We start from the raw sequence: 21,690 nt of genomic DNA, 5'->3' as shown, positions 1-21,690 counted from the left end.
ATCCCAGATGCGCACAGACACACCACTTGTCAAGCCATGTTGTGGCGGCATCCCATATAAAAAGTAGAGGAAGATGGGCACGGATGTTAGCTCAGGGCCAGTCTTCCTCAGCAAAAGGAGGAGGATTGGCCACAGATGTTAGCTCAGGGCTGATCTTCCTCACAAAAAAAAAACAAGTGATGGCATTTTGGCACTTGTCAATGCCCAGCCCTCATGGTGGTGCCTGTCATGCACAGGTGTGGGAGCTCTGGGTAGTGCTGGAAATTCACAAGGGGTCTGGACCCTCCTGGGGAATAACCTGGGGCAGAGTTCACACCCCTGGGTTGGCCCCTGAGGCACATGGCCCCCTGGTGGGCCTCTGGCTGAAGCACCTCCCACAGTGGGGACAGGAGTAGGATGGCTTGTCTGTGTGAGTCAGCAGGTAGCATGAGAGGTACTTGCTGTGGTGGAGGCAGGTGCTGCTGTAGCAGCAGGCAAAGGGTCCCTCTCCAGAGCCCACTGAGCTAAGTTAAAGGTAATGGTAAAGCGTGTCTGCACTCGGCAGGGATGAGGGTGCTGTGTGAGTGCCATGTGTTGAGGCCAGACATAGATTGGGGGTTTGGGAAAGGCCTGGCTACAGGGAGCCTTGGCCACAGGCTCAGAGACCAGGTCAGAGTCTCTGAGCCCAGGGGCTCATGACAACTCCCTCGTAGACTCCTTCTGCTGCTCCCTTCCAAATATATCATTTTTCTCAGTGGCTGTTGGGAAACATGGCAGATTCAAAACTTACCTTTTGCCCTGTTACCTCTCCAAGGTCTACTCATGTTGAGGTGACAGAGTGAACCTTCACAATGGCAGAAGCATTCAGATAGGTGCCTACCCCCTGGAAGCCTCCCCTGCCAGACTATCTTGGCCGATTGAGGGGTTCGCAAGTCAGGGACATTCCCACCCACCTCAGGACCAACCAGAGGAGATACCCTCAACCAGAGGAGCAGCTGTTATAGGGTCCAGAGACCTGCAGACAGAAAGGTGAACTGCCTCCATCCTAAACTTTAATTCACACACTGCCACTGACCTAGAATTTGGGTGATTTATACAGTGTGACCTGATCATGGGACCACTGAATGTCTCAGAGTCATTTAAGTAAGAAAGAGAAGGTCAAGATTCCAGTCTCCAGTGGGTGTCATAAATTCAGGTCAGCAAAAATTAGTAATACCAGCAGTAAGGAACATGTAGATGGTGTTTTTTGCTCAATAAAACATTTTCCCTTCTAGCTGCAACTGGGACATTGCCCCCATTTCTCACTTTTCTGTCTTTCTCTCCTGCTTCCTCTCTCCTGGGGATCCTGAGCATCTGTACCCCAGACCTGGGTCGCCTGCTCCACCCAGGAGATGAGGGCTGGTTTGGGGTCTGGGAATCCTGGAGAAGAACCGTAATCACTCAAGAAACGTTTCTTAAGATTACCTATGCCTTCATTTAATGAAAACGTATTGGGCACCTCTTGTGTGCCAGGCATTGTTCTAGATGTTCTAGGTGCTGGAAACATTGGTGAACAGAGATAAGGTTCCTTACACTAAGCATTAAATTTACATTAAGGGAGAGAGATACCAGATATGAGCTCTGCTGGCACAGGTATGGAGACCTTTGGTTAGATTGTGCTCAGGGCTATAGAGAGAGACACAGAGCAGCAGTTCTGAGAAGACTTCCAGCATGGGGCAGAAGAGCTCCAGGAGGAATTTCTCGGAGGTGGCATTTGAGAAGGGCACTGAAGCATGTTAGATTGGAACTGTAGTGTATACAGAGCAGAAAAGGAGGAGCAAAGGCTCATTAAGCTAGAGGCCTGTCCAAAAAACAAAGATTCTATTTAGCTAGAGCTAAATGGGATCGCTCGCCTGTAGGAAGAGATCTCCTTTGAATTGGAGGACGAGGTTCATGTGCCATGGGCCTTTCTGTTGTGGTCTCGGACTTGAACTTTTGGTAGGAAGTCCTGGGGAGCCACTAGAGGAGTCTGGCCGGGGAAGCTGAGTTATGAATTTCAGTTGGGCTGATCTGGAGGGGATCAGGGTAAACCGAGTCATCCTGGGGCCGGAGTGGGGGCGAGTCACGCACCCGGTCCTGTCAATCCCACCTGCCCCTTTCCATTTTCAGAGACACAGGACGGCTGGACTTCACCGAGCGCGCCCCCAGGTGGCCATAGGTCTCTCGAATCACATCCCGCTACAGGACCCTCTGCGCGGGCCCCAGACACCCCCGCTCCTCCGCGGAGAAGTACACAGCCACATCCGTGAACCTCACGACCCTCAGCTTTTTCTCTCCTCCGTCCGGCCCAACCTTCGCGGGCACATCTGCGCAAGGAGCAGGGAGAAAGGCTAGCGGCAGAGTCACTCCCCGCCACGCCCGCTCGTAGGAGAGATGCTGGGGATTCGGCCTCCAGAGAGTTGGGTCCCTCGGGGCCTGGAGGACCGGAAGTAACTTCGAGTGGGGCCGCTCTAGGACACGGGAAACAGCTGGTTGCGCGAACTCGGCGGTCCCAGGCCTGAAAAAATAAATGTGGCCCTCAGAAAAGATGGTGGCACTCTAGCTTCCTTCCATTTTAAAGAAACGCATTTAACAGCCTGAATGTCGCTCTGTGTTGATGACCTGGTTTAGTCACCCCTCGAGTTGTCTTCTCTTGCTGTTCCGCAAACTGCCTTGGCGACGCCTCTTGCCCACAGTTAAGATGGCCACAGCCGCTTCGGCGTCCGAGCTCAGTCTGGCGGGTGAAAGGTGAGGCTAGGGTGCGTGAGCGCGGGCGGCGGCGAGGGGTCCAGGGGAGGGGAAAGAGCCTTCACATCCCCTCTAGAAGGCCCACCCAGTGACCTGGGCTTAAATATTTTTTTTGTGGCAAACTAGTTCATTTCTCAAAAATTTTTTTCATTTACCAGGTACAGAATAATGTTCAGTTAAGTCTCCTTTCACCCTATTCCTCTATTAACAGTTTCTTGAATATCCCTCCAGAGATTGTCTGTCTATTTACCTATCAGTGGTTTTTCCACACATTTACTAGCTCTTCTACTGAGGACACTGGGCCGAATGCCTCTTAATGCCTTAGAGTTCAGTCATTTTACAGAAGAGGAAACGAGCCCAGTTGTTACCCAAGGTCATACAGCCCATTAGTGACTCTTCTGGTCTTCAAGTCCTAAATGCGAGCCTTTCCCACCGTCGCGCGCTGCCTCCTCCAGGCCATTTCCAGAAAAGCAACACGAAGACTTCAAATTTACTGACTCCCGCTGACCTGTGAAAACGAACTGGATTCTCAATTTATTATGATTGTATAAAAATTAGATAAGACAGGACTCATTTTAATGCACCACTTAATGTATTTCCCAATTCCAAGCTCTCCTAACAGAACAGGGGCAGGGCCCGTGGCTTAGCGGTTAAGTGCGTGCGCTCCAAAGGCTACTGGAGGCCGGGGTTTGGATCCTGGGCGCACGCTGACGCACCGCTTGTCCAGCCATGCTGAGGCCGCGTCCCACATACAGCAACTAGAAGGATGTGCAACTATGACATACAACTATCTAGTGGGGCTTTGGGGAGAAAAAGGGAAAAAAAGGAGGAGGATTGGCAATAGATGTTAGCTCAGAACCGGTCTTCCTCAGCAAAAAGAGGAGGATTAGCATGGATGTTAGCTCAGGGCTGATCTTCCTCACCAGAAAAAAAAAAAACAGAACAGAGGCCGACTATTGCAAGAGCTGCCTTTGGTTCTGTGATATAATTAAGACATTAATAATACTAGCTTACCTTGATTGATCACTTACTATATGCCAGACTCTGTACCAAGTGCTTTGGCTTGTTAACTCATTTAATCTTCACAACACTTCAGATAGTGTGGAAGCAGAGGCACAGAGGGATGACCTTGCCCCAGGCCACACAGCTAGTAAGTGTTGAAGCCAGGATTCAAACCCAGGCAGTCTGACTCCAGAACTGTAACACACTAATGCCTCAAATCGTTGAAGGCACAATCTCAGCAACCAGAAAGAGGTGGGATTTTAGGCCAGGTTACGAAGATGCAGTTGTCATGTGGGGTAGTGCCAGAGCAGGGACCTAGGAGGTCAGAAGAGCTGCTTCTGGTCATATACAATTCCATACTGTCATATAAATATAAAGAGATAAAATTAAAATGACAGGCTATGATAAGTATTGAAAAGTAAATAAGAAGGTTATGTTTAAGAGTCATGTCCTCGGGGAAAAAAATATGTCATTCGGGTGTTTGGGTGGTATTCGAAATTGCCCTGGAGGAAGAGTGACAGGCTTCACAAAAGGTATCCTGTGGCAGCTCTCACTGGTCTGCTCCTCTCGCTCAGGCCCTTGTTGATTTAGCCCTGGGGTCTCTTAGCTGGTCTCTGGGCTCCTAGCCTTTTGCCTTTGCCATCCATCTGGCACTGCAGCCTGGTGGAGGGAAAAGAGCAAGAGCATCAACTGAAAACTCGAGAGGTTTGGGTTCCAGGCTTACCTCTGCCACTAACTCAACTGTGTGATCTCATGTAAGGCCCTTGCCCTTTCTGGGCGGCAGCCTTTCTCAGAGCATAGTCTATGGAACAATATTTCCATGAGATGCTCAGTGGAAAGAACAAGCATTCTTCCCCACGCCCCTTGCAGAGTCCCCTCAACAGTGACACCTATTCCACCCTCTGCTTCCAAACCCTGCTTAACACATTGAACCAGACAGCTCCAAGAGCTCCCTTCCAGCCCTAACATGCTGCAGTCCACCCTGTCGTCACCCCCAGGGCCACCCCATGAACTGGCTCCTCCATCCTCCTCCTCCCTCAGCCAAAAACCTTATCATCGTTCCAGGCTCCTCTGATGCTCTCGGCTCCACATCCAGCCCATGGACAGGCTCTGTCCGTTCACTTTCCAAGGTTCACCTCCAGTCCTTCTACTTTCCATCTCCACTCTACTTGCCCCACTGCAGTCCATTCTCAGAGCAGCCAGGGTGGGTTTTTAAAATGCAAATCAGATCACCTTGACACTTTGCTTAAAACCCCCCAGTGGTTTATTTGAGTAGTCAAATTCATAGAGACAGAAAGTAGAATGGTTGTTGCCAGGGGCTGAGGGAAGGGGGAACAGGATGCTATTTTAATGGGTACAGAGTTTCAGTTGGAGAAGACAAAAAAGTTCTGGAGAGGAATGGTGGTGATGGTTGCACAATAATGTGAATGTATTTAATGCCACTAAACTGTACACTTAAAAATATTTAAAATGGTAAATTTTATGTATATTTTACCACAAAACAAAAACAAAACAACCAAGTGGCTTCCCAGTGTATTTAGAATCAAATCCAAACTTCACATCATCACAAGGGGGCAAACAAGAGCTCTAGGACCTACCCCCTTCCCCCGCTCCAAGCTCATCTGTAAATCTTCTCCACTCAGTTCCTCAGTCCAGCCACCAGTGTCCTTTCTGCACCTTACCCAAATTCATGCCTACCTCAGAGCATGGCACTTGCTGTTCCCTCTGGAAACCACCTCCCCCTCCCAGCCCTTACCTCCCTGCCCCCAGCCTCTGAAACCCTGCCCTCTCCCACTCCTACGTCCTGCAACCTGACCCGTTTGGCTCCTCATCATTTAGATCTCAGCCCAAATGTCTCCTCCTCACCAAGGCCTGGTCTAAGAATCCATTCGCAACAGGTACTTTCAGCACGTTGTCTGTTTTAGTTCCTTAGTAGTGCTTATTATTTGCAATTACACCACTTCATCTTATTTATGTACTGGCTTATGGCTTGTCCCCACCCTACTCGAATGTAAGCTCCAAGACGACTCTTATGTCTGTTTTCCCTGCTATAACCTGGCACGTAGAATAGTACCTGGTACACAGTCAATGCTTAGTAGATGTTTGTTAAATGAAAAAATGAGAGAGAGCGAGCAGACAGCACTCACTCTATGCTGACCTGGGCAGCTCGGTGCTTGAGGTACTGGGCCTGGTTCTGCTCCCCGCTCCCTGGTGGCACCTCCTCTCTCCAGCTCCACCTTCTCTTTGACTCTCCCCTCTCCAGTACTGGTCACCCCTTGGCCTTCACACCCTCCCACTACTGAGTGCCCCTTGCCCAGCACTCAGGCCCCCTTGCTCCAGCTCTCCATACTTGAAACCTCTGGGACTTACTTGTTCGCAGCTTATATTGTCAGTCACTGAGCCATGCAGATTCTATGGCAGAAGCCTCTTATGAATATCTTTCTTCCCAATTCTAAGGTCAGCAAACAAGAGCAACTTGGAGAAAAAGTCTTGCTTTTTAGCTTAGTCTAGCTCCTGATCACTCCCATCTGGAAGCAGATGCTCAACAGATGTCTGGTGTCCAGTCTTCTCCCACAGGTCACGCCTCACACTGCTTTACAGACATCTTCTGACAGCACCTGTCAAACAGCCCTGCTCCTGCTCAAGAACTTTCTATGGCTCCTCATTGCCTACAAGCTCATCTATTGGGATCTGTGGCCCTCCCAAGACTGCCTCCACCTTCCATTATTCTTTACTTAGTTCTTTACGTTTCAGTCAAGGGGAACTGCTGACCATTCCCTCTACATGCCCATCCTGATTGAAGTCTTTCTCATCTTTCAAGGCCAGTTTGAACCACCTCCTCCAGGAAACCTTCCTTGATTCAGAAGACCTGCCCAGGTCTCCTGTTGGTCCTGTTCAACTACTATTTTGTATTGTATTAGAATAACAATAACCAATGCTTATTAAATGCTAATGTGCAAGGCCCCGTTCTGTATTATCTTATTTAATCCTTACATCAATCTTATGAGACAGGTGCTATTATTATCTGGGGTTTATAGATGAAGAAACTAAGGCACAGAGAGGTGACTTGGGGCAAGAAGTGACTTGCCCCAGATTGCACTACGATAAAGCAAGTCAGTCAGGATCTGAACCCAGTCTGACTCCAATGCCCATGCTCAGAACCTCTACTCCACACTGTGTCCATCTCTTATCCTTTCTATGAAACAAGGCTCCCTTGCTGCTCCTTCTGCCTGAACATCTCACCACACACCAATTCCTATGTAATGCTATGGGGAACACAACCATCTCCTTCTCCAAGCTGCACTTCCCGGCATATCACAAACCAGGATGGGTTAGGTGGTGCCTCTGGACTTCCTCCATTAAAGCCCCAGTCACTCTCTTCCCACATGGAATGTGGCACCTGAATCAGCATGTCCCTGGAGCCTAGCACGAAAACCCACAGAGGACTTGGTGTTTGGTGAATGAATGAATGGGGTCAACCTTCCTCATCCCAGAATTCCCTTATCACCTGCAGTCTCTCCAACAGAAGGCATTCAATAAATGATCATTGCATGTTGACTGCACTTTCTAAGTGAAAGTTCACTGGCCTTGGTGGAGCTCTCAGTTTCCTGCTGAGTGTCCCCTAGACAGGCAGGGCTGGGTCCTGCATCCTGAGAAGCCACCCCTAGCCCCAAGGGGGAGGCCACTCTCTGGCTGAGAACTAAGGACCAAAAAACCTTTTCCTGCAGTGGCCCTTGTTTGCTGTCCGGCTAGCTCCCTGCCCAGAACTCTGTTCTCACCTCATGTCACCTGTGAGCCTCTGACCCACGTTCTGCCCAGATATGACTGTTCAGAGGATGTGGTAGAAATATCTGGGCTCTGTGTCAGTTTCCAGCATTGTTGCCTTATAGCAGTGAAACTTTGGGAAAATCACTTAATCTCTCTGAGCCTCAGTTTACTCATCTGCAAAACACGGCTACTGATATCCATGCCCTGCCTCCTTAGCAGGCTTCTTTACACTTTCTGAAGCATAAAATGTTGACAGTAATTCACTCAACAAATCTTTATTGCACATTTACTATGTCATACATATGATGTTAAAATTTCAGTCTTCACCGTAACCCTTTGAGGTAGATATAATTGATCCTTATTTTACAGATGAGGGAGCTGAGCTCAGGGCGGGTGTGTGACATACCAGCTGTGCCTTGGGGCAAGCTGCAGAGACTAGATCTGTGCCAGGTGCTTTCCACTCTTTCCACCCACTTCACTTCCTGGGCTTCCTGCTGGCGTCAGTTAGCTGGGGCTTGTCCATGCCCTCCTCCATCTGGGGCCCCCTCTCCAAGTCTTAGTCCCCCTCTGCAGTTACCTCTGATGTAGATAAGCAACAAGGGGATTTTTTTTTTTTTGACACAATGGAAAGATGTTGGTTGCACCTGCTACTGAGATAACACTTGAGAGAAGTCCAGCATCTTACTCTCTTCATTTTTCTAGAAAGACTGGGGAGAGGGGTGTCAAGTTTAATCTATTTGAATCTTTACAGGCACTTTTCTTTTTACAAGTTTGGATACTTGAGGGATCCTTGAGGGAAGCCCAAAGGATGAATTTTGGTTCCCAGATCCCTGACCCAGTCAGTCCTTAGCGCCGAGGTCAGGCTCAACCCCAGCCTGCAGGAGCTGCTCACCTGCATTCCTCAAAGATGTCTGGGTAGTGCCGGAACAGCACAGGCGGGTCCCGGTCACCCCGGACTGGGGCCCGAGGCACAGCCCGGATCCCAGGCCTCCTGCCCCGCCGCCCTCCAGAGCAGGAGCGGTGGATCCACTGGTGTGCTTCCACTGCGAATTTCCTCTTGAAACGCATGCCACACTCAGGGCAGGGGAAGGGCCGCTCACCAGAGTGCATGTGCCGGTGGCTGACCAGCAGCGAGGGGTAGGTGAAGCGGCGGCCACAGTCTGCACACACGTGGCGCCGCTGGCTGGTGGGAGCATCCACGCTGGGCACTGGGACCGGGGGCTGCACACCTGTGCTCTGGTCCCAGGCAGCTTTCATGGGTGGTTGTGCTCTTGCCAAGGCCTTGCTGATGGTTGGGTCAGGGTTGTGCTGAATCAGCTCTTTAGGCCACTCCTTCCCAGAAGTCTTTCTGGGTCCCTTGGCTCCTGGCCCTTCCTTGGGTTCCTCTTCCTTCTTGTTTGGGGCCTCTCCTGGGAAACAGGAATTAAGTTACATTTTACAACACATTTGCTTAGACTGTCTCAGGTTATAGGGTGCTGTTACTTAGGGAAGTGCCAGAAAAGTAATGCCCTGATTAACACACAGCTTTCGAAGGAAGATAAACAAGGGTCAAATCTCTTAAGAATGACTTATCTGGGCCTTGATTCCTCATGTGTCAAATGGGAATCGATGGTTTCTTTACTTCACAGGGTTGCTGGGAGGATTAAATGAGTAGAAGCATGTCAAGCACTTAGTAAATGCTCAATAAGCAGTAGGTATTATTATTGTGGTTTCTTGATTTTTTTGTAGGTTTCTTGATTTTTTTTTCTGTAAGACTTTTACAGATGAGGAAATGTTTTTGCTCAAAATCACTCTGCTGAGGGATGGCAAGGGGAAAAGAGACAAGTTGTCAATTACTGGGCATATTCTCTCTGCATTGCTTGAGGAATGTGAAAGGCAGACCTGAAGCCACTTCCATTCTTAGAGGGTTTTATTTCCTCAGAAAAGGGAGAATGAGTGGTGTTTTCTATGAGAGGGACCTGGAAACCTGAGTCTTAGACTTGGGCTCCTAATTCTCCTACTTTGGTCTCAATATAACTACTGTCCTAAGTTCTGAAAACTTGGTAGCAGGTCTGCCTTCTTTCCTCCTCTAGTCCAACATCGGTTGGATTCCTTTAGGGATGCTGGACATGCGGATCTGAAAGAAATCATTGCTAGACACGAAGCCCTGGAGCGCCAGGTTGGGGGAGACTTGGGACTATCCCTCACCTCTCAGAGCTTCTCCCAGGCTTTCCCTCTCCTCAGGATCCTGGGCGGCGGGGCTCCAAGCCTCACTCTCCTGTTCCATCCAAGAGATGAGGGCTGGTTTGGGGCCTGGGAATCCTGGGAGAGAACAGGGATTACAGTGCTGGCCTCAGAGGCTGCCCTGGGAAGACGGCAGCCCCTGCCAGGGTGAGGGCACCTCCTCAGAACTTATGCTGAACCTGGACAGGGTCTGCAATGCTCCTGCCTGGAGGAAGTGGATGCGGGATGGAAGTTCTCCCGAGGGGGTACCTGAAGCTCTGGGAATGGGGGATGGCTGGTGCTGTTGGTGGACTAGTGCGGGACTAGGGCTCACAATCCTCTCGGTCCTTCTCTATCATAACCCCTGTGAACCCCAGTGAAGGAGGAGGGGGGTGCTGACCCGGGGCCTCACCGAGCGCGCCCAGGTGGCCGTAGGTCTCCCGCATCACGTCCCGGTACAGGGCCCTCTGCGCGGGCCGCAGACACCCCCACTCGTCCGAGGAGAAGTACACAGCCACGTCCGCGAAGCTCACGGCCACGGGCTTCTTACAACCAGTCCGGGTCTCCCCCGGCCTCAGCGCCAGAAGTGGGGCTGGGGGCGGCGCCATGGGGCTTCCCGGCCCCGAGCAGCGGCCGCCTTGTCCCCGGTGCCACCGCCTCCCCGCTCCCGGCCTCAGCTTTCGTCGTCCACAGGAAGGGCTCCCGAGGCCGGGGCCCCGCCCAGCCTTGGCGTCCGAACGCAGCCGAGGAACCGAAGTAGCGGAGACCAGCTGTTAGGAATTCGGGGATTCTGATGGGGACAAATAAACCCCCTCGGTGTTTATTCGCCTCATGGCAGCTTGGACATAGACATCCGGGTTAAGGGACCCGGAAGGTGCCTTCAGAAAATATGGCGACATCCTGGCTTCAGTGGTCACTGGCTACTCTTAAGGGCGCCATCCCTTGATCATATCAAACATGGCGCCTGTCTGGCCTCTCTGGCCTCATGGTCCACTTGCCCTTAAATACAATGGCTGCCGCATGTGGGGGATATTTTTGTTGGGGGAGGGAGGAGAGGGACCGGAGGGGAGATCGAGAGAAGCTTTCTTGCCTTCAAGATGGACCGGCCCGCAGCTTCTAGCACCTCTCAGCCAGCCCTGCGCAGCTGCCGATGGTTGGCCGCGAGAGCAGGAAGCGGGGCGTTGGAAAGCGTCCGAGCCCTGACTCCTCGGTCGGCTGGCTCTGGAGCCGATCGAGGACCTCGGCATCTCTGGAGCCTGGGATTCTCTCCCCGATGGTCTCCTTTCTCGCCTCCCGACAACAGGATCTGGAATCCGGTCCTCAGCCCCTGCGGGAAGACGCACACACCCTGGCCAAATCCTGGGGACTGTCGAGGTAGGAACCAGGTACACGTTTCCAGCCCGAACCACTGCTGGAGAGCCCACCTGACTCCTTGCGCCTGTGGCTCGGCTGGCTCAGTCTCTGGACCGGAGCTGCAGGTGAAGGAACGAGTTTGGTAAGGCTGGAATTGGTTGGGGAAATTTTAAATTACATTTTAATTTTTTTCCAAATTCATTAATGTACATGGGCTTTAAAAAGTAATACAGGGCCGCCCCGGGGTGTAGGGGTTAAGTGCGGGCCCTCTGCTGCTGGCGGCCTGGGATCGCGCCCGTATGCACCGCTTGTCACGCCATGCTGTGGCGGCGTCCCATGTAAAGTGGAGGAAGATGGGCACGGCTGTTAGCCCAAGGCCAGTCTTCCTCAGCAAAAAAAGAGGAGGATTGGCATGGATGTTAGCTCAGGGCTGACCTTCCTCACCAAGAAAAAAAGTCATAGAAAAAGTTTCTAATGAAAAAGGCAGTCTGCTGTACCCTTTCCTCCTGTTCCCTAGAGACTACTTTGAACTCTTTATTCATTTGAATTATGTTGTACATACAGTAAAATGCACAGATCTTCAGTGTAAAATTTGTCGTTTTAACAAATGCATAAAACGGTGTTAATCATCACCCGAAACAAGATATAAGACATTAATGTCACCCCTGAATGTCTCCTTGTGCACCCTTTGCAGCCAATAGGCAATGTTATATTGTGGTAAAATACACATAAATTACCATTTTAAACTGTATAATTCAGTGGCATTTAGTATATTTACAATGTGCAACCAACATTATTACTTTCATCACCCCTAAAGGGTGTCATTACTTTCATCACCTCCTACCCACTGAGCAGCCACTTCCCATTCTCCCTTCCCCCCAGCCCATGGCAATCACTAATCTGCTTTCTGTCTTTATGGATTTGCTTTTTCTGGGTATTTCATATCAATGGAATCATACAATATGTGGCCTTTCGTGTCTGGCTTCTGTTATTAGCATAATGTGATTTCAAGGTTCATCCATGTTGTAGCTTTTATCAGTACCTCATTCCTTTTGATGGCTGAATAATATTCAATTGTATGGATATACCTCATTTTATTTATCCATTCAGCAGTTGATGGACATATGGGTTGTTTCCACCTTTTGTCTAGTGCTGCTATGCACCTTCGTGTACAAGTTTTTTTTGTTTAAGAGCTTTAACATATAATTCACTTACTATACAATTCACCCATTTAAAGTGTACAATTCCAGCTGGCCCTGTGGCTTAGCGGTTAAGTGCGCGTGCTCCGCTACTGGCGGCCCGGGTTCGGATCCCGGGCGCGCACCGACGCACTGCTTCTCCGGTCATGCTGAGGTTGCGTCCCACATACAGCAACTAGAAGGATGTGCAACTATGACGTACAACTATCTACTGGGGCTTTGGGGGAAAAAAAAAGGAGGAGGATTGGCAATAGATGTTAGCTCAGAGTCAGTCTTCCTCAGCAAAAAGAGGAGGATTAGCATGGATGTTAGCTCAGGGCTGATCTTCCTCACACACACAAAAAATAAATAAATAAAGTGTACAATTCAATGGTTTTGGTATATTGCTAACTTTTTAAAATTGTGGTAAACTATATATGATATAAAATTTGCCATTTTAACCATTTTTAAGTGTACAATTCAGTGGCATTAATTACATTCACAATGTTGTGCAACCTATTTCCAAAACCTATCTATTTCCAAAACCTTTTTCATCACTGCAAACGGAAACATGGAACCCATTAAGCAGTCACTCCCCATTCCCTTCTCCTCCAGCCCCTGTTAACTTTTGATCTACTTTATGTGTTTATGAATTTGCCTATTCTAGATGCCTCATAAAAGTGGAATAATACAATATTTGTCCTTTTGTGTCTGGCTTATTTCACTTAATGTTTTCAAGTTTCATCCATGTTGTAGCATATATCAGAAGGTCATTCCTTGTTTTAAAAATTGTGGTAAAATATATGTAACATAGAAGTTACCAGGTTAAGCATTTTTAAGTGTACACTTCAGGGGTATTAATTTACATTCACATTGTTGTGCACCAGTCACCACCATCCATCTCCAGAACGTTTTCATCTTCCCAAACTGAGTAAATACACTTTTAATTCTTAGCTATTTCTTCTGGAGCTTTCATTAAAAACATATGCTTTTATTGCTGTTTCTTGATATACTCATTTTAGACATTATACATGTGCATCCTGCTATGATACTTGCTTAGTTTCTAGCCCCATTTCCCTTACCTTTTTTCCCCACATACTTAATGCAATAAATTATTGTAAATAATATTTCCTACACATGATATAATTACGTTTCCTTTCTTGTCAACCATTTGCTTTTTTTAATTGAAATATATTTGGAGCCAGCCCTGATGGCCCAGTGGTTAAAGTTCGGTGTGCTCCGTGTTGGCAGCCCAGGTTTGGTTTCTGGGCATGCAACCACACCACTTGTCTGTCAGTAGCCATGCTATGGCAGCGGCTTACATGAAAGAACTAGAAGGACCTACAACTAGAACATACAGCTATGTACTGGGGCTTTGGGGAAGAGGCAAAAAAAAGAAGAGGGAAATATATTTGACATATAATGTTGTGTAAATTTAAGGTGTATATGTTGACTTGATACATTTATATATTGAATGCCATTGTCACTGTTTGCTTTTCTTGAATTTTCTAATTGTCTTTCTTTTCTCCTTGCGTTATCTGCCCTTTCTGCTTTTACTTTAAGTTGTTCCAGAGTACCAAGGATGGCATCAAATCTCAAATCCCCATTTTTTTCCTGGGAAACCTCCCTCCTTGAGCCCTCAGTCCTCTCTCTCCGAATTGGATGGGGCCTCAGCTCTCACCCAGGGTTTTCCCTTCCTGCTCTCCTGGGTTGTGTCCTAGATTCAGTGTCTTCCTATTTTTTAGTCGAGATGGGTCATATTGATGGCTTGTGGCATTGGACTGTAAGTACTAGATGTCTTCATCCCCACCTTTGGAATATTCCTGCAATTAGGCAGAATGGCAGACACTGTTTGCCAAATAAGCTTGGTCACTGGAGATAACAAGCAAGACCTACCAGGTCTCTGTTGGCAGCAGCCCACCGTCTGTCTTGGAACCACTCCTTGCTTGGCTCTCCTGCCTGCCCTAGCACACACTGAGTCTCTTCTTTTTGTTCAGAAATGTTCTCATTGCTGATCAAGCTAGTGCTTTTTTAGTCTATATTTTCTGGCCCTATCCTTGCTGTTTTTCACCTGGAATACTTTCTGGCTTTTAATGTGACCTACTGATTTCGCCTGAATAAGTATATGCTTATTTTATAACATTAACTTTGAGTTCTAGAGGTGCCTCACTGCATTCATTGTGGTGAATAATGTAGAAATGGAGTAAGGAAAAATATATCCTCATAAACAAGTCTCTTTTTAAACAGGGAATCAACTTTACCTAAAGAGAAACTACAAAGCATTTCACCTGGACCAAAAAATACTTTTGTTTATTCAGGTACTATGTTGTAAATCGCTTCTCTTCGCACTCTGGATGGAGAAGACTTTAATCAGATTGAAACAAACTTTCAAGACTAAAACTATTCCATCATAAGTGGCTGATGTCAAGTTGTTTTTCCTGCCAATCATTATAAAAATACAAAGATGCTCTTGCTTTCAATTTTTTTTATTGCCCACCAAATTGTAAATGTTTGTTCAAGAATGTAGATAATTATGAGAAGTTATAAAACATACAGGAGATAATTACAATTCATAAATTTTACTTGTCAACAACAGAGTCTTTAAGGGAGAGAGAAACTTTAAGGGAGAGCATCTGAACTTGAAGAAGAGCTCAAGTTTCTTGCATAAAGCTCAGCCTATGTTGAAGTGTTTAGGGGTGAAGTCTAGTGATGTCTGCAACTTACTATGAAATACATTAAAGAAAATAAGGTGGATAAATGCTGGATAGAGGGACAGATAGATGGATTGACATGTGATAAAACAAATATAGCAAAATTACAGAATCTAGGTTAATTGTAGAATCTAAGTGATGGGCATATGAGTGTTTACCATAAAATTCTTTCAACTCTTGAATGACTGAAAAATTTTATAATAAAATGTTGGAGGGAAGCTCTGCTATTTGTTCCTTAAATTATAAAGACATGCTAGGTGCCTTCACATTTTATCTCAGTCGACTCTGAAGTTGACATTAGCCCCATCTTACAAGTTAGACAACTAAGGCTCAGAAATGCTGAATAGTGTGCTTAAGGCCACACAGTTAGTGGGGACTGAGCTGAACCTGGAACCCAGGTCTACCAATTCAGGAGAGACTATGTGGTAAAGCAAAAATAACACCCAGTTCCGATTAATAATCATCTTTGGAACCCAGGGGTTCGGAGAAGCAGTCTTGTGTTCAAAGAGATATTTGAGTCACCCAGCACCACTCCTGGCATGCAGACATGCTTAGTCCCACCTACCTCCTTGCTTATTTCTTCAACAGTTTCCTGTTCCAAAGTAGGGCTAGAAGATCTAAACAGGTCAGAAAGATCTCTTTTCACTGTTGACACATATAAGCATTACAGTAAGAATTATAATTTTTATTTATTTATTTTCCCCCAAAGCCCCAGTAGACAGTTGTACATCATAGTTTCACATCCTTCTAGTTGCTGTACGTGGGACGCAGCCTCAGCATGGCCGGACAAGCGGTGTGTGGGTGCGCGCCCGGAATCCGACCCCAGGCCGCCAGCAGCAGAGCGCGTGCACTTAACCGCTAAGCCACGGGGCCGGCCCTACAGTAAAAATTAGACTGGAGATACTATGCCTTGATTTCAACTCTCATCACAGTAATTTACTCTTTCTTTAAAAATAAACAAGTCCCCAGCACTGTATTTCCAGCTGCTGTGGCCCAAGAATATATCTTTATTCAAAAGATGTAAAATCCAGGGAACATGTAAATATCTGGAGAAAAAACATTGCAATCACTAATTCATAAAAGTTTGAAAAATAACTTTAAGCTTATGAAGTTTGATACTTGTGTGCCGTACACGCAGAGTGAGCGTGGGGCAGGACAGTTCCCCACCTGAAGCCATTGTCCTTTCTCTGGCCACCTCTAGGTCTTCAAGACTAAACAGTGCCCACAGTGGCTTGACACCGCATGTGTCTCCTTGCCAGATGTTTCACCTACACTGGCTAAAAGACAGAATCCTTGGATGAGCTTCCCCCAGTGGGGACAGGTCCAAGGTATGCCCTCTATTCCAGGGGATCCCCAGAGTGGATACAGGCTCCTTTAATAGGCTTTTGCATCTAGGGGACCCCATCTCTGAGGTAAAGGAGAGATACAGCCCAGAGAACAGAATGCTCTAAGGGAGAGAACAATCCAGAACAAAAAGCCAGTTAAGTGAATGGTTTGCAGTGAAGTAACCCCCAGTGAGACTTGGAAGTGGGAGCCTCAGAAAATGGGTTCAGCCCTCAGGCGGCCTTTCAGATTCCTGCGTCCTTCTTCCAACACACCTTCTCTGTGCCCTGTCACCTCTGCTCATTTCCTAACGCAGAGCTTTGTTTTCCTTAAATGCCCACTTCTTTTCCTTATCCCCCAAACGCATAAACTTTGCCTCTTCCTTTCCAGAGAAAACTCTAATCATCTCATGTGAGCTCTATCACCCACACTCTTGAAATATATCTGGAAAGTACCGGAAATGAACTGGGGGATCGTGGCCTGCCAAAACAGGGATTGGATCTGAAAGCCCTACTGCAGGCTGCTGCCACCTCAGTCTCTGGCCAGAGCGATGGATCCACTGATGGGCTTCCAAGGCATACTTGCGCTTGAAGCCTTTCCCACACTCCGGGCAGGGGAAGGGCCGGCTGTCAGAATGGATGCGCCGGTGACTGAGGAGGAGAGAAGAGTAGGTAAAGCGAAGGCCGCAGTCAGGGCAGGGATAGGGCTTCTTGCCTGTGTGTGCGCGCCTGTGGATAGCCAGCAGGGAGGCGTAGGCAAAACGGAGGCTGCAGCTGGGACAGCTGTAGGGCTTCTCCCCTGTGTGCTTGCGCTGGTGGATGGCTAGCAGGTAGGGGTAAGTGAAGCGACTCTTGCAATCTGGGCATGGGTTAGGGCTTCTCCCCAGTGTGAGTCCCCCTGTGGATGGCCAGGGAAGCCCTCTGGCGGAAGCGTCGCCCACAATCAGGGCAAGTGTAGGGCTTTTCACCTGTGTGGATGAACTGATGCTGGAGCAGGTACTTGCGCTGGGAGAAACGGGCCTGACACTGGTTGCAGGGAAAGGGCCGCTCCCCGGAGTGGACCCGCTTATGGTTGGCCGGGAGGGAGGGGTAGCTGAAGATGTGGCCACAGTCTGGGCAAGAGTAGGGTGGTCTGCGGGTGGGAGTGTCCTTGAGCCAAGGCTTGATGGGGCTTTGCCTCCAGTTCCAGTAGAGCTCTGGGCAGGCAGCTTTGTGACTGGGGTCACATGGCATGCTAGATGGCAACCATTCCTTGAGGGATACTCCCTCACGTTCCATCTCTTTTTGCTGTGGACTCTTCTTCAGCCCTTCTTTCTCCTCACTCCCATCGCTGGATCCTGAGACAGGGGAAAAGATAAAACTTGAAACTTAGACCATGGCCTGCCCTGGGAGGGAGCATGAATGGCTGAGCATATAGCCCCCTGGGAGTGAGGCTCAAAGATTGGGGCCTCATCAAGCTCTGAAAGCTAGCCTGGAGTAAAAGCAAATTCTATTGTCTGGGGGTTAACAGAGGAAAGCCCTGAAAACTGGAGATAAGTGGAGGCGTCAATATTATTGAACTCCTTCTCTGTGCCAGGCATTGAGGGCAGTCATGGTCCCAGCCTTCATGAATCTTACCAACCTGAACCTGTTTATGATCCCTTTGCAAACATTAAATGACCTCCCATGGTGCCATTCAAGGCCAGCACCAAAAAGTCTATACTTGGACTGCACTCTAGGTTCCATGGGAAGACCTTCTGGGAACAAACATTATGACATCATGGCTACAGGAAAAACATGTTTTCTTTATTTTGAAATCTCTGACGAATGGCATTATTCATTATACTGTGATCCACATAATTAATATCCAAAAGGAACATTTGTCTTCATTGTATCACACAGCAAAAACCAAATTACAAGTGTTTCCTGTTTCCCTTAGCTGCCTTGGAAGCTCAAGCTATATTTTGCACTAAACTGGAGTTTTCCAGTATGATTAAGTGGTGCTATACTCCCAGTTTAGCTGTTCTATTGAGCCATTTTGCCGTGAGATAGGAACTTTACTGGAGATGAGGTGCAGTGAGACCTGATGGGCCTTTGGAGGGGGCAGTGTGTGCTGAGGATCCGAGTGGGGGAGGGGGAAGGGGTTCTCAAAGATCACCTACTGGGGTTTGAAGTGAAGTACCTGCGACCTTTCCCTCGTCTCTGCTGACAGCTGCTGGGCTCTCACCCTCTGGATCCTGGGCCTCCGGGACCCACGCCTCCACCTCTCCTTCCACTCAAGATATAAAAGCCGGTTTGGGGCCTGAAAATCCTGCGAAGGGCGAACATTGGGCTCGGCTGAGAACCGGTGAGGCTACTTCCTCAATGCCCCACACTTCCAGCCCACTCGTCTGGGGACATAATCCCCCTTCCCAGATTACTGGGGGTCCTGGCCGGACCGCTGGGCCTCACCGAGCGCGCCCAGGGGGCCGTAGGTCTCCCGCATCACGTCCGGGTACAGGGCCCTCTGCGTGGGTCGCAGACACCCCCACTCCTCCGGGGAGAAGTACACAGACACGTCCGCGAAGCTTACGGCCCCTGGGCCGCTTTCCCTCGTCCGCCCCGGCCCGGCCGCCCCGGGTACATCCGCCGGGAGCGGTGCCAGCGGGGGCGCCATGGGCAAGCCCCCAGTGCTTCGCAAAGAGAGGCTTCCGGGAAATATGGAAACGCTATAGCTCTCCTGCCTTTCCTCAGAGAAAGTCCTTAAAGGACCATAGTCCTGCCCTTAACCAAGATGGCGCCTCCCCGGCCTCAACATCCCTTGCTTTTCCTCTCTGCCCTTACTTACCAAAGGGGAAGCAGAAGGGCGGTTGGACCCCGTAGCGTCACGCACCGATAGATGACGTGCGTTGATTGGGCAGCGCCAGGCGGACAGGGAAGAAGGAAGGCTGTGATTGGTCTTGACGGAGCGGCCTGTTTGAAAGGTTTGAGGGGAAGCAGCAACAGGTCTGGAGGTGGTCCGCGCTGAGGGGCGCCAGGGTCTTCCTTGATTTGGCTTTTCCGGGACAGCAACCTAAGACAGAGGTTCTGACTGCTTGAAGCTACTCCCTTACTTACTGCTACTTACATGAGACCTCTTACAGGCAGGTCCGGATGTCCAGGGCGTGGAGGTGAGTAAAAGCCGAAGGGCGAAGACTGGGGCGGAGGCGAAGTGGTTGGGGGCGGCCTGTCCCAGAACTGTGCTCTGGGTACTCAGGGCAGGGCCAGCCCGGGTCGGCTGCGAGAAGCGGTTCCCACCTGGTATTTGATTTGGCCCATGCCCCGAGATCACGTAGAAGCTGAGGGACAGAAAGGCCAGGTGACTGTCCTTGGGTGGCAGAGCTGGGATTCAAAGTCATCTTCTGGCTCCCAGGTTCAGCTAAGTGCTCGGTGTAGCTCTCTGCACAAAGTAAGTACTTAATAAATATGAGTTTGTAGTGTTATTTTAATTATATTACCTTCAGTACCCTGTTTCAATCAGAAAACCTGTGTTCAAATTCTGAACAATAATGGGGACCCCCCTCCCTGGTCTGACGGGTGAAACTAGCAAGCAAGCTGCATAGGCTTAGAGTCAGTGCAAAATCTGTGCTCTACCGTGAAGCAGCCTTGCAGGTCATGGTAAGAATGTGTCAGAATGACTTTACAAGTCATCTTAAGCCTGTGTTAGAATGAGTTTACAACCCTTCACCTCAGCACCGAAGACCCCAGCTGGAAAAGATCTGCAACAAGAAGAGATCAAGGGTACCTGGCTCTCACATCCCCTAGCTGCATTTTTGAGGTTGAGGGAATGATTAGCGACCCTGGTACTTGCCTCCCTTCACATATAGATAACATCAACATTCCAGGATTTAGAACCAAGAAGTTCTTGTTTATTTTATCTTTAATGTATTATCTAGAGAAAAACCAGATGTACCCTGTCATGGAAAAACAGATACCCCTTTGATGTATATGATTGTTTGATGTGCAAGCCCCTTTCTGCATGTACACTGCCTTGAAAAAATATATGAACTGCACTCAGATCTTTAGACCTCGGAGCACTTCCTTCAGAATACTCTGTTGGACTGATTCACGGGCTCTCGTTCCTCACTCTTGACTATCGAATAAACTCCTTCTTCTAACTTTATCAAGATTCTTTATTTCAGTCGACAAAATTAAAGCTCATAAATGGGTAATACAACTGGGACCTGAGGGGCCGGCCTGGTGGCACAGTGGTTAAGTGCCTGCACTCTGCTTCTGCGGTGGCCCAGGATCCGCTCCCGGGTGCTCACTGATGCACTGCTTGTCAAGCCATGCTGTGGCGGCTTCCCACAGAAGATGGGCACGGATGTTAGCCCAGGGCCAATCTCCCTCAGCAAAAAAAAAAAAAAAAAAAAGAGGAGTATTGGCATCGGATGGTAGCTCAGGGCTGATCTTCCTCACACACACACACAAAAACTGGGAAATGAATCAGATCATCTCTTAAGATGAAAGATTTCAAACTTTTCCAACCAAGTATTCGTAAGAGTGGAGAAGGAAAGTTCTAGAGATGTAAAAAAAAGCTGTCCATCCCCACAGTGAAACATAGTATAGCTTTAAGACTCATGTGAATTTGCATTCCATTTCATAATATTGCCTAATTCAAAATAATATATAGTCAAAAGTAAGTTTCACAAGTGTTGGACTCTTATACTACTGGGAGAGTGTTAGTACAACCACTTTGGAAAACTGGCGGTAGCTACTAAAGCTAAATATATACATACCTTATGACCCAGCAGTTTCACTCCTAGATGTATACCCTACAGAAATGCGTACATACGTTTACTGAAAGATATGTACTCAAGTGTTCACAGCCACACTAGTTGCAATAACCAAAAACTGGAAACTATCCACAACAGTAGAATGAATAAATAATTGTGGGATACTCATTAAATAGAAGACTATTCAGAAATGAGAATGAATGATCTACACACATGTATAATATGGATGAATCTTGTAGACAAATGTCAAGCAAAATGATGTAGACTATACAAAATAGTATATGTGATTCCATTTATATAAGTATAAAAACAGGCAAAACTAGTCCAGGCTATTAAGAATCAGGATAGTGGGTTACCCTAATTGCTTCTAGGGTGTTGATAATATTCTGTTTCTTGATCTAGGTGCTGGTTACTCAAACGTGTTCAGTTTGTGAAAATTAACTGAGCTGTACACATATGATATGCGAACTTACCTGAATGGTATTATGCTTCAATTAAAAAAAGTCTCCCTCCTCTAGTCCCCTTCCCTCCCTAGAGGCAACCTCTGTTACCAGTTTCCTGTGTGCTTCCTGAGATAGTTTAGATATATAAAAGCATATATCTTTTGTTTTATTTCTTTTCACAAGTAGCATACTAAACGTGCTGTTCACCTTGCTTTTTTTCCTCAATATATCTT

General features: G+C 48.1%; 2 protein-coding genes across 5 annotated transcripts; both read right to left on the bottom strand.

Moving 5' to 3' along the window:
* Positions 1 to 5,524: 5,524 nt before the first annotated feature.
* LOC131422405 (zinc finger protein 688-like) lies at positions 5,525 to 11,437 on the bottom strand. Of its 4 annotated transcripts, XM_058569624.1 has the most exons (4): positions 11,142 to 11,437; positions 10,808 to 11,044; positions 9,703 to 9,816; positions 5,525 to 8,924 (listed from the first exon to the last, which is right to left on the bottom strand). In XM_058569624.1, the coding sequence occupies exons 2-4, from the start codon at positions 10,962 to 10,964 to the stop codon at positions 8,404 to 8,406; spliced, it is 792 nt and encodes a 263-aa protein (XP_058425607.1). In that variant the 5' UTR covers positions 10,965 to 11,044; positions 11,142 to 11,437; the 3' UTR covers positions 5,525 to 8,403. The 4 variants fall into 4 exon arrangements, with proteins under 4 accessions (XP_058425607.1, XP_058425606.1, XP_058425605.1 ...); XM_058569623.1 differs by having other exon boundaries at positions 10,808 to 11,437; XM_058569622.1 differs by lacking the exon at positions 11,142 to 11,437 and having other exon boundaries at positions 10,130 to 10,887.
* A 4,301-nt stretch (positions 11,438 to 15,738) lies between these two features.
* ZNF785 (zinc finger protein 785) lies at positions 15,739 to 19,012 on the bottom strand. The gene is given in 4 exon segments (XM_058569626.1): positions 15,739 to 17,156; positions 17,158 to 17,618; positions 18,443 to 18,571; positions 18,712 to 19,012. Coding segments are annotated over 4 exon segments (1,248 nt in total). The 5' UTR covers positions 18,917 to 19,012; the 3' UTR covers positions 15,739 to 16,703.
* Between the last annotated feature and the right edge of the window lie 2,678 nt (positions 19,013 to 21,690).

The sequence above is a fragment of the Diceros bicornis genome, chromosome 26 (assembly GCF_020826845.1).
Source record: "Diceros bicornis minor isolate mBicDic1 chromosome 26, mDicBic1.mat.cur, whole genome shotgun sequence".
NCBI classification, from domain to species: domain Eukaryota; kingdom Metazoa; phylum Chordata; class Mammalia; order Perissodactyla; family Rhinocerotidae; genus Diceros; species Diceros bicornis.
The sequence above is the reverse complement of the archived record's forward strand: the minus strand, read 5'-3'. Positions and strand labels throughout refer to the sequence as shown.